General features: G+C 36.4%; 1 protein-coding gene across 2 annotated transcripts in view; it reads right to left on the reverse strand.

The window, feature by feature from the left end:
- LOC137241265 (uncharacterized) overlaps positions 1-9063 on the reverse strand; it is a 124836-nt gene extending 115773 nt beyond the window's left edge. For both annotated transcript variants that reach the window (XM_067768697.1, XM_067768696.1), the window contains exons 1-2: positions 8848-9063; positions 5977-6944 (exon numbers count right to left, since the gene is read on the reverse strand). In XM_067768697.1, the coding sequence (XP_067624798.1) occupies positions 5977-6088 (112 nt within the window). In that variant the 5' untranslated portion in view covers positions 6089-6944; positions 8848-9063. The remainder of the gene's footprint in view (positions 1-5976; positions 6945-8847) is intronic.
- Between the last annotated feature and the right edge of the window lie 5597 nt (positions 9064-14660).

Genomic DNA, 14660 nt, shown 5'->3' on the forward strand with positions numbered 1-14660 from the left:
CTAACCAAGCAAATAGCTGTAGGGTGAATGGGGTATCCGCCACCCTTCCAAAAATATTTCTCTGGATGGGTAGCTTATATCTTCTCCTGAGGGGAAACAATTCGGACGGATTCCGAGGTTGAATATCATTCAGTACACTCGGATAGAAAACGACTATGGAAGACAGTATTTGGCAATGAGCATTTTTGATAAAGTGGGATGCTGGTTATGTACACACCTATGACCAGATTCATAAACTCTTATGCATATGAGGATTGCAGCAGCGGACAATCGAAAAAAGCACAACTTCAAAATATGTCACACTAAGTTCCCAAAAATGAGACTGACTGCATGGAGCGAGCTTGCACACTGAAATATAGAAATGTTGTGAATATGAAGAAATGGTGAGCCCGATAGCTTATTCGTAGATGATATAGCCTAAGGAATAGTAATAGATAATGATGAAATGTGGATGACAATATAGCGACACAGAAACACAAAACACTCTAGTATATTTCGCAAACGACTAAAACACCGCCAACAAGCCGGTTGGACCTTAACCGAGAAACTTTTGAAATATGATAATATCTATATTATTCCTGATACTCCCCCTGCAAGAAGAGAAAAATATCCCAGAGGAACTGCCACTGTGCATCCTGTCTTTTAATCTTGTGCCACTTTGTGCTGTGTCGGTAAGCCCTGGCTGATATATAATGCGGAAGTTGAATGATCTTTGGAGTATTCGTGGAAAATTGATTGGAAAATTTTTTGCGCATTTGGGTATAGCCTACTGCAGGAAAATTTTCCAATAACTAGTTAAAGGTTCACTTGCACTTAATCAAAATTAAGCTTAACAAGATCAAGAGGCTTTGCTGGCAGGTAAATACTTCTAATTGGGCAAATAAAGTGCATTAAGGCATTGTCCGTTAAATTATCCAACTCTTGGCGTTTCTGGCGAAAAAGTCATGCTTTGTTATAATCAACAAGAACTTATGTGGTAATTTGATTACTTACATGATTTTCTGAAGGTTGAGTATAAAAATAAATAAATATTAGCGCTCTTCATACCCTGCAGTCAAATGAACTAGTTCCAAACTACTTTACAACTTCTAACTAGTCCAACTAAGCAGCCTACTTCGATTTATTCAAAAGGCGTAAGAGTGTTCTGTGTTATAGCAACTAAAAGTCTTAGAAGTTTATAAAGTGTAAGGGTACGCTTACACAGCCACCGATAAACTGAAAAATTGCAATCAGCTGATGAAATCAGCCGGGCTGGTTTTTTTTTCTTACATTTTACTTTTTCACAAAAATACGCTTGCGTTTATGCTTTTATGTGTTTATCCCATAAAGGGCGCCTGTTTTGCACACAATTAATAATATTTTCACCCATCGCACAAATATTTAATTTTTCACAGTAAATGCACGCAATTTATCGGACGATAAAATTTAATACGCGCGAATTTATCGGCTGTGAAAAACGACAACGGCCGACAACAATTCGGTGATTGGTTGAAATGTACCCACGCTCATCTAAATACATGTGTTTATTTTTATCGGACGATTATGACCGGCATCGGGCGATTAAAATCGGTGGCTGTGTAAGCGTACTCTAAGTCAAGTCTCGTACCCGATACGGGCGAGTTGGTTCAACCGTGGTACGAATTAAGCGTAGGAACTGCCCAAGTATACTCGAGTTTTCGAAAGTTGAGGTTTTTGTCTAGTTCATACTTTGGCATAAAAATGAAATGTACAAAGTAATGTGGGCTTATTGTGAGCTATAGTGAAGTCTAAAGTCAAAAATTAACACATTAATTGGAATTGCGTGTGTTCCTCCCTGATACATCGACTTTACGTAGCTATAAGGCAACTAGCTCGCTTTTTACGAACTCTCTGTCTGAATCAATTTCTATGTGAAAATTCAACTTTGTAAACTAGTGTTTCGTAACCCATTAGTTAGGTGTTTCACTGCAGGGTTTAGGTATATGACTAATTTGGTCTATAATAATACACAATAGCACTGAATTCGCTAGTGCGCGTACACTAAATCCATCTAAACACATAAAAACATACATATCTACTATGTATATACAGCATATGCCGACAATGAAATCACCATTGACGACAACAAAGATCAGTGTTGCATTTAAAATTACACCAATTGCTTTCGCATTATGGATCCTAATAATTGCATTCAGTACGTGTTCGTACTCATTAAAATTAATCACATGAATAACTGCATATTTTCATTAAGACCGAATAGAAAGTATATGAAAATAAGAGACGAAGTCCGCAAAATCGTCTTTTTAATTAATTATTGAAAAATATTTTCATATTTTTGTGTACCTGATTTTATGATGAAAATTTGTTTAGTTTTGCCGAATGTACTAATCAAATTGTGTTTCCACTCAAAAATTGTCTGTTGGTTGCTATGCTAAAATGTGATCACTATGCACTTATATTACACTCAGAGAAAAAATTCATTCAAAGCGAATGCTGGCTAAGTCCACATATGCTTTAAACATGTCCTAATATAAAGATCTTAACGTAAAAGTTTTCCAACAGAACTCTATTTTGACAAAACTTCTAAGTTGCGATCTTCCTTTTAAGATAAGTCGATATATTTTTACAAATTCTCATATATGTACCTCGTCCGCAAGTTCCAACACGGCCTATCTGAGAATATTTTGTTCTGTTTCATAATTCGTTTAAAAACGCCTTTTCCAAATTTGTTTTTATGAACAACCGAAAAGCTTTTGGAAAAATATCGTTTGTTATCAATTTGTTGTCCAAAATATATATTTTGCTATCGAAAAAATATCGATTAGTTTTTGATAAGGTATCGACTTTTATTGAAAAAATAACGATTTTTTACCGAAATCTGTTGAAATATCGATAATTTTTCGATAAAAAACCGATAACATGTTGATAATTAACCAATAATGTACCGATAACTCTTCGATAACAAACCGAGAAACGTCGATAAAAAGCATTACTTGCCGATAATAATACAATATCAACAAATAAATTTTCCAGGAACAAAATATTTGCTAACATAATGCCGAAACTAAAGAGTATATATTTGTCAAGAGGCGTCACTCGATACTTTTGTTGTTGCCAAAGCAAATTACTCGATGTTTTCTCAAGGTAGTCGTTGGTTTTTTTTATCAGATGTATTTATAAAAACGCCTTCTATACATTTTCGTGGGGTATTTGTGTTTATTTTATTGATTGTATTAAATTAATTAATTAATTCTCTTTCCAAAAATCGTAATTATGCAAAGTCACTTTACCGCATAACTATATAGGATTCAATTTAAAAAAACCAAACAAAACTTCCTTGAAAATCACATTCGACATGATAGGGTTGCTTTGGCAACAACAAAGTATCGAGTGACGCCTCTTAACAAATATATACTCTTTGCCGAAACGATCTGGAAAATCTCCGATATGATCCCAAGATTTTATCATAACGTTCTCAAAATAGTCTCGACAAAAGCCCCAAATAGTCCCTAAACAGGCGTGCGAATAGTGTCGAAATGTGCCCTAGCACCTAACTAAAACGATTTTGAAGTACTATCTAAAACAATCCCGAAAAAACAAAAAAAGTCTCGAAATCAACGCAATATTAGCCGCGTTTTTTTTTACACGTAAACGTCTATACGCTTAAACTTTATATGAACTGCTAAGCGTGAAACTTTAAATACACCTCTGAAATTGCTGCGCATAAAATGTGTATTACTAAATTTCAATGGGCATTATACTCAGATGTAACTGAAATATATATTTTTGTTTCACCCTCTACACTAATTCTATGTATTCTATGTGTGTACACAATTCATCGCAACTGATTTAGCTTTATGTTATACCCTATGGCCATCAGAGGGTTGTGTCTCCGCTTTTCGGTACACCCTGTGGCTGTAGCTAGTTATTTAACCACTGCCGCTAGATGGGTTTCCTAAGCATTATCTAAGCGAGGATAGGCGTTTTGTTTTTCACGCGCAAACGTAAACGTATACGCGTGTATAAAAAAACACGGCTATTATATCCAAGCAGTCTAACAATAATTTCAAAATGGTCCCGAATAATAAGTGATAGTTAAAAAAAAAAATTTTAACAAAAATTAATCACCGTGAAAGACCGAAAAATTTCAAAAATAAACATATCTTGAGAGCCTTGTTTTGTTCTCGAATATCTTACAGTACTATGTTTTTGAAATTTTCGGACTAGTATTTAGTACTTATCTTATTCTAATGATACCAAGTATCTAGTGCATATGGTGTCTAGAAAAGATGCAAAAACCGATGTGCACATATTGGAAAAAAAAACAAAAACGGTACGATTTGAAGATCATGTCGAGCGATTTCAAAATAGAAAATTCAAAAATATCAACAGTAAAAAATTTTGAACTCAGTTTTCATCAAAGCAAATATATGAGTACAAGCTTGGACCAAAAAGAGAACGACTTTTTTGGTTCGAAAACGAAGATATTTTACAAAATCAGAGAATTAAATGGAAATCAAAAGACACGCCTAAAACGGATTGACAATTCGTACGAAAACGTAGATGCTCGAACACATTCGACTTTTTCGTCGTTTTGGCGCTGGTGTTATTTTGAAATAACGCACGATGCAAGTTTGTCTGCCAAAATGAACGCAAGAAAACTTAAACTTTAATTTGCTTATTGAGATTGACAGCGCATGGAAAACGTAAATTTTGAACTCTTTTGTTGCTGCTTCGGCGTTCCCGTTGTATTGCCTGATGATTGGGAACATAGCCATAAAGACGTGTAAAGTCTGCCGTTGACGCAACGTAAACGCCTAAACGACGCAAAATTCGAATGTGTTTGGGCCTTAAGTTTTTCTATTCCTTCTATATTGCGTTGCCTGTGCATTGAAACATAGCAATTAACACGAATGTGTTGAAAAGTCAGCTGTGTATTTTGTTGTTTAAAGCCGGAGTCATTGGTGCCGTATGTCGTATCGCTGTATCCGTATCCCTAACGTAATCAGCTGTTTATCGTTACGACGGTAAACCAAAACCCAATTGGTTGGCTACGATACGGTTACGACCTTAGCGGCACCAATAATCGATTGCATTGATTCTCATAAAGTTGGTCGAATCAGCTGTTATAAGGTTACCGATAAAGCACCAATGTCTCCAGCTTAAGGAAAGGTGCACACGAGGCTACGCGTCATATACGCGTACAAGATATTTCATATATCTACAATTTCTCTACGTCTCCAGATCTGCACACGAAGCTACTTTCGAGCGTCGCTCCAAAAAGCAAACAATTATTGAAAAAAATAAAAAATTTAATTTCTTCAGCTATATCCGTCCCCGAAACCAAAGCAAAATAGGTATTAAACGTTGTTTGCATCCCCGTGCCTTTGTAAATTATGAAAGGTAATTTTAAACCGCCGCGGACTAGAGAAAAGGGTGATTTCTAGTTTCCAACACTTTTTAACCTTTTAAACGCTTCAACAATGTCTAACCAAGCTGTTGTGGTGTTTAATACACTTTTTCGCTTTGGTAATATACCTTTCACGCACTTTTATTAACTAAAGTAACATTTTTTAACTAATTACACAAATTTGCATACAAAAAAATGTAAACAAGCATCTTGTTCTTCCTTTTTTCAAGCGTACGTACGCTCAGCGACCAACATTGCTGTACGCTTAGCTACACGAAAATTTCATGCTTTGTCGCTTTCATGCAGCTGACGCCTCGTATGCAGCTCTCCATTCAAATACATGTGTTCGACATCAAAGCGTACAAATTTCGACTGCAGCGTGTGACGCGTAACCTCGTGTGCACCTTGCCTTACAAGTGTATTTTGTAGTTGAAAAGTAAGTAAGTAAAAAAAAATGTTTGATTATGATATGGACAACTTTCTTCGTTTCCTACACTTTCTAAACTTAGCAAATTCGCCTAATACAAATTTTACAGTCATTAAATTTCAATAGTAATAATAATAAATGCATTCATAGACGTATTTACCTGTTAAATTAAGTTTTGTTAGTTTTACTTTCTTTGCAAACGGCACTTGTACATTTAATGGGAAGCGTGTCTTAACGATTATTAAATTGCCGGCGCCTTTTCTTGCTTGCATTTCATAAAAATATAATTTTAGTCACATATTTATTAAATGTATGTACATATATTTGTATGCAAGTTTTCACATACACTATTTTTTTTTTTTTTATAAATGGGTTTATAGAGAGTTTTGGGGTATCACATACTCAGTAGGTATAATATAATTTAATTAGCTTTAATAATTTTTAATTTTTTCGAAAATATTTTTCAACACTCGAATAATACGACAAAGATAATTCAGCACACAAAAGACTATTTTAAATAAGTTTTTCTTTAATTATTATATTACATTCATATACTGTTTAATTTTTTCTAATTCTGAAACAAAATATTTTTTTTTTTTGTTTTAATTCAAATTTTACAACTTTTTTTAAACGGCCAGCACTATTAAAAGCTTCCTTTCTCAAGGTATTTGCGCTATGAAGTTATTGCAATTTTCTCTATACTCTTTTTCAATATCTTATATAGGTACATATTTGTATGTAGGCGTATATGTATATATGCACTTGTATTTGTATCTACATTTATCCGGTTTGAATAAAATTGTTTGAAGCTTCTTATATTGAGGTAGGGTTCAACTTCTGTGCAACTTCGGATGGATGCAACAGAAAAATTTTTGTATTCGTTTTTCTTTTTAGCTTTGCCTAAACTTTTAAACTTTTGTTAGTTTTTGTTTTAACAAGTTTAAGTCAGGTTTGAAGAAACACAACTATATTTAAAAGCACTAGAGGTTTTTTTTAATATTTTATTACTTTTCTTTATCACCAAAACTTCTGCAAAGTCGTTGATGTCGCTCGAACACTCTTTGTTCCGGAAATGTTTGCTGCTGACTTTTTTGATTCACGAAAAAGGGGCGCGCACAAGTACGAAACCTGGAAATTGATATTTTTTTATTTAATAATATATATATTTTTGCCGTTGAATTTGCTGCGTTGTCTTTCTCAATTTTGCTGCAGTCGTCAGCGCTGCCTAGAGTGCATTGCTACCGAATAAAAGAAGGCGACCAAGAACTTCAAAGTTGTCAATAATAAGAGTGCACATTACAAAGAGCCGAATAGCGGTTGTGAGCGCCCTGTAGGAAGTGGTGGATACCACTTCGTTGACTGATGAGTGGGCTGGCTGCGCTCCTTGGTTGACTGTGTTGGGTGGGGTATGTTAGCGCGCACCTACACATGTAGAATTGCATTGCAAATGTGCTGCGTTGTTCGTAAAGCTGTTGGTGACGTTGGCAGACTCACACGCTTGAGAAATGCAAGCGGATTTGAATGCAAAAATTGCTCCTCAAATAAACGAACTCAACGCTAGCGATTGCAGTGCAGTCGCACAAGTGAGCAGTGTCGGAGGTTTATGTGCAACATTTTTGTAGACAGCAGTGCATATTGGACTGCATCGAAAACAAAATTTGTTAACCCGTACTTGCAGATTTCACGCCTGCAATGGAGTTCACAAAATTTTTAACGATGAGATTTGTCGAAATTTTTTACTAACGATTTTTCGTTTACGGTTCCGATTTTGCTATTCACTAACTAAGCTTTAACAACGCTAACTGGTTGACAATTATATTTAGTATAAAGGGAAGAAAAGTGACCATCACAGCTATACTGGAATTCCTTAACTTTCTAATGACATTCGTGATCGCTATGTAATGAAAAAGTGAATATAACGATTTAGATCTCCAAAAACAACTTTTAATTTCCGTTGAATTTAAAGTCAAGAAATTGGAATGTCTATTGCACCGGCGAAACTGAGTTAGGGAGTAGCACAGTAGTTATCACAAGCGAAAAATCGTTAAAGTTATCGTTAAGCTAAACTTTCGACAAGTCAATCATTAGAAGTTAGTGAATTGAGCCACAGATGTCGATCTCTCCGAAGACATTTTAGGCCGAGCTTCTCTTCCAATTTGCGTTGTGCTCCTTTTTCAGTTTTGCCTACAAAATGGCGGGACGAGACCTACTTGTTTTATGCCGACTACGAACGGGATCTGCAAAGCGGATAAGTTTTCGCTGAGAAGCTTTTCATGGCAGAAATACACTCGGAGCGCTTGCCAAACACTGGTTAAGGATCACCCTTCTTAGAAAAATTTTCTAATTGAAAAAAATTTCAAAAATTTTGATGTTGCTTTGCCCAGGGCGTGAACCCAGGATCTTCGGTGTGTTAGGCAGAGCTAGCTACCATCGCACCACGGCTCCGTCTATTATTTAAAAAAAATTATTACTGAATAGCGAATTTTTCGCTCAAGAACGATACAATTTGCAAAACATGGCGAGCAGAACAAGGCGCTTAGTTCAAAATATCTTTCAAAAACGCCTTATCTCATAATTTCATTGAAAAAAGCTCTATTTCAGAACTCACCTGCAATGCCTTATCTCACCAAAAACTTAATACAATTCGAACTCGTGTTTGAAACAAATTCTGAGCTGGATGTTCTTTACTTCTGTTCTGTTTTAAAAGTAGGCCAAGCTATAATAAAATGTACATTTCGGCCATTGTGGCAAGGATACCCAACTTGTCTTTTCGTGTTGGCATAATCCTTAACGACAGGGTCGAAATTTTACCACTCATTTTACCTTATGGCAACCAACCCAGTTTAGTGCAGATAAACCGTCGGCGCTTGAATGCATGCAGGGAACGCGTCGAGAGAAATCTCAGAGGAGGTAAACCCGTTAACTGAGATTGAACATTTTTGCACGAGCAGTAATGATTTCAGCTCATCGATATTGCGCTCTCTCAATTTTGCGCTCCTCGTAGCTCTGATTTTTTTAACTTAATATTCACCTCTACTGCAGTTATCATGTAAAATAGTGCCGACCGCCACCCACATAATAAGATTACAATTTAACGCGGCCCGATTTAAAACAACAAAAACTATAGCAAACAAACAAAAGTGACAATTTATTTGATTAAGTTGATAACTCAATTTAAAGCTTGAGAAGAATTATTTTTTTCAAGTGATTTATTAATAATTTATTAATTAGTATCACCAACGCGCCAAACGTTCGACCTCACCGTGCGATTACGAATGTGACGCATCGAGCTTTGTTGATGGGCGCATTGCTTGCAGTTGTTGAATGATGCAAAAAAGCCGCCGCGGACAAGTCAAAGAACAGTGGCAATGCCTGCAGCGGCGTCAGCAAGGCAAAAAAAAAAAAAGGTCGTAGCGCCTTATCCAGCACCGACGCTCGCTCTCGCAAGCAGGCGCAATGAACTGCAGCGCAGCGTATACACTCAAAAAAGCTTATACATAAGCTTTTTTCAATGTAAATGTATGTACACGCCCGGCAGAAAAGTCGACTACCTCAGATCCAGCATAGATCCGGAGCATTCGACCACTGCACCAGTTCTATGTCAATATCCAAGCAATGCTTTGAACTGTCCACTTTTAACAGACGATGTCACAACTGTAGATTGCAGTGTTCAACTAGACAGACATTACCCCTTCTTCGTGGTAACTGACGCCAATTTGAAATATAAATCAGTACGTGAGATTTTTTCTCAAAAATGTCCTATCGCAGAAGTACCTTCCTTAGAATTTTTTTCAATTGTCTGATATTAGGGTCTGATTTATTGGATTTCTAGGATTTTATTGAACTCGATTGCTGGAGTAAAATGTGGGTTCATAGTTTGCTTCTGAAGGAAAAACTCTAGGGCTACCCATTTTGAACAAATGCTCTCTTTTCTGCGAAAGGTGCATAACTTTCGGTGTTCTACAATGATAGAATTTTAAGCTCTTAACAGTGTCAGTTACAAGACGTAACTAATCATCTTATCTCATCAGACCAAAAGCCGTGCAATGGTATTTACTGGACTAGTTTCATTTCTCTGTACTACTTCGCTCTTTATGCAGGGGCTCCTATCCTCACTAATACATGCACATTTAAACTTGTACCTCAACATACATGCACATGCACCAGCGAAACGTTGCAAAATTATATTCATGCTTTTTTCACAAATCCACTCACAGCCATGCAAAAAGAGTCGTGTGCTCTTGAGAGTAGTAAATGCATTTAAGTATTATGTGTGCGTTGGCGTTTTACCCCTTTTATTTCGTATCAAGCTTGTTTTCTTTGTGTGTGTATCAGTGTGGCCGTGTTAACACAATTGTATCTTCATTTAAAAAATTTTGTGTTTTGATACTTTTTTGCTAGAAAACAGGTAGTTGGCTCTCGAGTGAGTATTTATTTACAGATAAAATAAAAATGTCAAAGTCGAATGCAAATATATTTTCAAAATCCCTTTTTACATGAAATTTTGCTTCGTTTTGGCGTTGATGTTGTGTGAAAAGAGGTGGGCTAACAGGTGTTCACTACGCCGCTGTCAATATCGGCGACCGCGTGGTTAAAGCTGCAAATCCACTAAAAACGATTTTTGGTGGAAGAAAAACTAAAAACGGCTCCTATCCCTACTGTAGGGCAGCTGCAAAGAAAGCGCTCAGCACATTTTGTTTGCTCTCTGTTCCTACATCTCCGACAGAAACCGTGCGTTGGACTATTAAGATCAATTAGGATCCTGGATCGGCTCTCATTTATGCAGGCAAAGTTTGTCTGAACACCTACGGTGTGGGTTCAAATGACCATCTGGCATTAGCTCTGTTGGTGAAATCAGTCACCAGTATTTGCACGCGGCTAAACAAGGATGCTATATTCGGGGCATATTTCCCCTTTGAAGGATTTTGATAGCTGTTTGGATATCAAAGTAAATTGCCACATATTTGGTAGAGAGAAAACGATTGGTCTTTTTTCTGGCTTTCAATTCCACCTGAAAGACGGTACAATGGCTCGGCAGCGCTATACATACTTAGGGAGATTGAAAAATCCTCTGCGAACATACACCGAATAAAATCCACAGACCTTGAAGGTTCGACGTGGTCATATCAAATCTTTCCCGAATTAGAGGAAGAAGAACACGGCCGAGGACAAGTGGTCCAAATAGAGATATGGTGCAATTCCTGTCTTTCTTGGTTTTCAATGGAGGCTTGTTATCTAGAAAGTCTGGAGTTTACCATACAGGTATTTTTGGTGGAGGTTTGGCAGAATTTCCATAGCTTTTTCTGAAGAAAATTACCAAATTTGAGCAGTGTGGCTAGCTGCTAAACTGTTTCTTTTGAGTGCGGGTCACACAAATCTGATGCCGTAAAATAAATCGGTCTTACGACCTCGCTGTGCAGCCAATGTACTATGTTTAACGCCTTCAGTTATTTACGAAGACCAATGCCTTTTGTAGTAGTTCGTCTAGAGTTTGACGTTGTTTTAAGGTTATTGTTGAAATTTTGGTATTATTGCAGCCAATCACTTCTAGTTTCATTAGTAAGACGTCCACCGTTATGATCCACTGTAGCTGGGATAACACACCTCTTTACGTTGTGACTGGGCGTGTACGGTATAATTAGTCTTGATTGGATAATCCTTCTTATAATTTAGCCTCAGTTTCAGTATTTGTTAATTGCTACCTCTATGTACAGAAGGAAAATCGAAAAGCTAAACGAAGAAGGAGAGAACAAGGGAAAGGGTGAAGACGCGATTGAAAAGTAGAGTTGGGCATTATAAGATAAAGGAAGACAGGGCAGGAAGGGGGAAGGAGAGAGAAAGCCATAGAGAGTGGGAGAGAACGAGGGAAAGGAAGACGAACGAGCTGATCGAAGTCAGACAATTTTGTTAAGGTAACTTTTGAACAGCTTTGAATGTCTAAAACAGGACTTACAAGTTCAGCATATGACCGGGCATACATACATATTGCTAGAAAATTGGTAGCTTATGGCGCTGTTAAAGCGAAACAACGCGGTGAAATTTTATAAAGTATATTTTGTGTTTTTGCTCTTGCCGCTAGTGTAACTTTAGTGATAGCGAGTACTGAGATTTGAAACCAACCAAGGGAGTAACCACTAATCCAAACTGCATTCACCATTTGTCTATCCCAACGAACAGAACTTCCGAAATAAGCCTAGGCAGAATTTATACATTCTCAAAAATATTACATTTGGCTCGAATCGAAGCTAGAAAATAAAGCTACTTTAGGGGACTTCGGTTGGTTTATTGACTTTCCACACTAAATTTTATTTACGCTATATTTAAAGGGTAAGAAGGGGATAGAAATAACTGGCATATATTTGAACGGCCACAAAGCCGTAATTATCAGCCAAGGCCAAATTTTGTGAATTCATACAGTCATGCGCTTATCTTCATATGTGACAGTTAAGATCGATCAATAACAGTGGCAAACAACAAAAGCAGTGAACACATTTTTTTCTTGGATAAAATTTTTTGATATTTTTTTCAGTGGAATACCTATATATTACGATTGCACGAAAATTTAACTTAAATTTTTAGCAGCAATAACTTTTACAATTGTCCAGACTAAGGGTCGGCTTTTACCATCTCCAGTTACCGCTAACTGGAACAGTCTGTGACAGATCATCGTACGATTTCTGTGAAAAAAAGTGCCAGCTAATGATACAAACGGTTCTAAGGGACTTAATCCATAAATATTTACCAAACGGCCACCATGGTGTGATGGTAGCGTGCTCCGCCTACCACACCGTATGCCCTGGGTTCACACCCCGGGCAAGGCAACATCAAAATTTTAGAAATAAGGTTTTTCAATTAAAAGAAAATTTTTCTAAGCGGGGTCGCCCTTCTCGTCCCGTCCGGCCAATTTCTAGGGAAAATCAAGAGGAGCACGACGCAAATTGGAAGAGAAGCTCGGCCTTAGATCTCTTCGGAGGTTATCGCGCCTTACGGTTATTTATTTTTTATTTACCAAAAATTTAACTCCTCTGTGAGCGCTTTCAGCGACCACCTATTTTCTTGACATTTTGCACACATGTTATAGAGCTGCTTAAATAATACTACACTGAAAGAAATGGTGCTAGTAAAATCAACAAATCGGTTCTGTTGTTCTTGACTTAACCGAGATTGGGTGAAATTGACGAATTATGGTTAATTCGACCGAGTTCTTTGTCAAGCGAACAAATTAGTTTAGTCATTTCAACAGAAGAGAAATTGTCGCTCTTAAGTTAACAAAATTTTGTAAAATTGACAGATTCCTAAACAAACTAACTGATTTTTCTGTTAACACAACTGATCTTGCAGGCCATTTCAACAGCGATCAACAGTCAATACATTAGCAAATTTCAAAGAAAATTTTACGCTCATTACTTTGTACTTATGACGATGGTGCCACTTGTTAAAAAAACATTAAAATGAGAAAACCACCAAATCGACAAAACACACAAAATGGGAAAACAACAAAACTTTGTTTTTCAGTTATCAATATAAAATGAAACACCCTTTTTTGAATTTACTGTGCAAACAATTATGAAATACCGGGGCACCTATTTATCGGGTACAATTATGCAACTTCTCCTCCAAGCTAAATGCAAAATTGCGCCCTCTTGTTGCAAAAGTTTTGTTTGAACGAACAGGATTTTTCCAAAGTTAGTAACATTTTGTTCAAGTTTTTACGAATTTTCACTCACGCGACCGAATCTAATAAGATAATAACAAACATCCTTTTTTAATGTTGATGTTTCCGACAACATAAAAGTTTGAGTTGCTTTGGAATCGTTTCAACTTAACGTGCTACGAAAATTAAACTTGCCGAATTACATGTAAAGTTACTCCAGTGGAGAATTACCTTCCTGAGATTTCATTCTTTACTTTTCTATAACTTAAAAGTTCTCTATTTAAAATGTTATGTCAAACATTTATACTACAAGTTTTGTTCGAAACAATCAAGTATGGCAACTACATGCGAGAGAAGCAATTGAGAATGAGCTGAGCTACAACTGAAAGAATTGAAAATCAGTTTTATGACTACTATTTTCATTTCTATTTGCAAAGCGAAGTTCAAAACCATAAATTAAATAAATTATAAAATATAAAATGTGGTGAAAGTGCGTTTAATAAACCAAAATAATAAAGTGTATAATGTTTAATGAGTGGCAGCATATTAAATTTACGCCCAATTGAAGTTCGGTTAGTAAGTGCGTACATATGTACATATGTATATGTAGCAAGCATGCGTATTTATTTATTCACATATTTACTTATGTATGTATATGGCAACATAGGTACTTTCATACAAAACTGTCACAACTACTTTTTTTGTTCATTTGACTACTAAACCGGTCAATTACGAATCAACGATTTGCGCGCAGTTGATTCAACATCTTGTTGTGATGGATAAAAACTTACAGAAGTTTCGGTTGAATTGACCCCCATTTCGGTTGATTTTACCAGTATTTTTCTTTCAGTGCACCGATAATTTCGAAGCTATATTAACTCACAAATAATTTTGTCAAGATATTATATGAAAACTCATCTGCCTCACAGATACCGTTCGGAGTCGGCATAAAACAAGTAGGTCCCGTTCCGCCAATTTGTAGGAAAAATTAAAAAGGAGCACGACGCAAATAAGAAGAGAAACTCGGTCTAAAATCTCTTCGGAGGTTATCGCGCCTTACATTTATTTATTTTTTTTTCATTATACGGAAAACACAAAAATGCGGGCTCTTCATGAAATACACACTATGGGCTGAAAGACCGCTGTTTTTCCAAAAACAACTAGCGATAGTTTTGCAGCTTAGTCAATTG

This window comes from Eurosta solidaginis, chromosome 2 (assembly GCF_040869045.1).
Source record: "Eurosta solidaginis isolate ZX-2024a chromosome 2, ASM4086904v1, whole genome shotgun sequence".
NCBI lineage: Eukaryota > Metazoa > Arthropoda > Insecta > Diptera > Tephritidae > Eurosta > Eurosta solidaginis.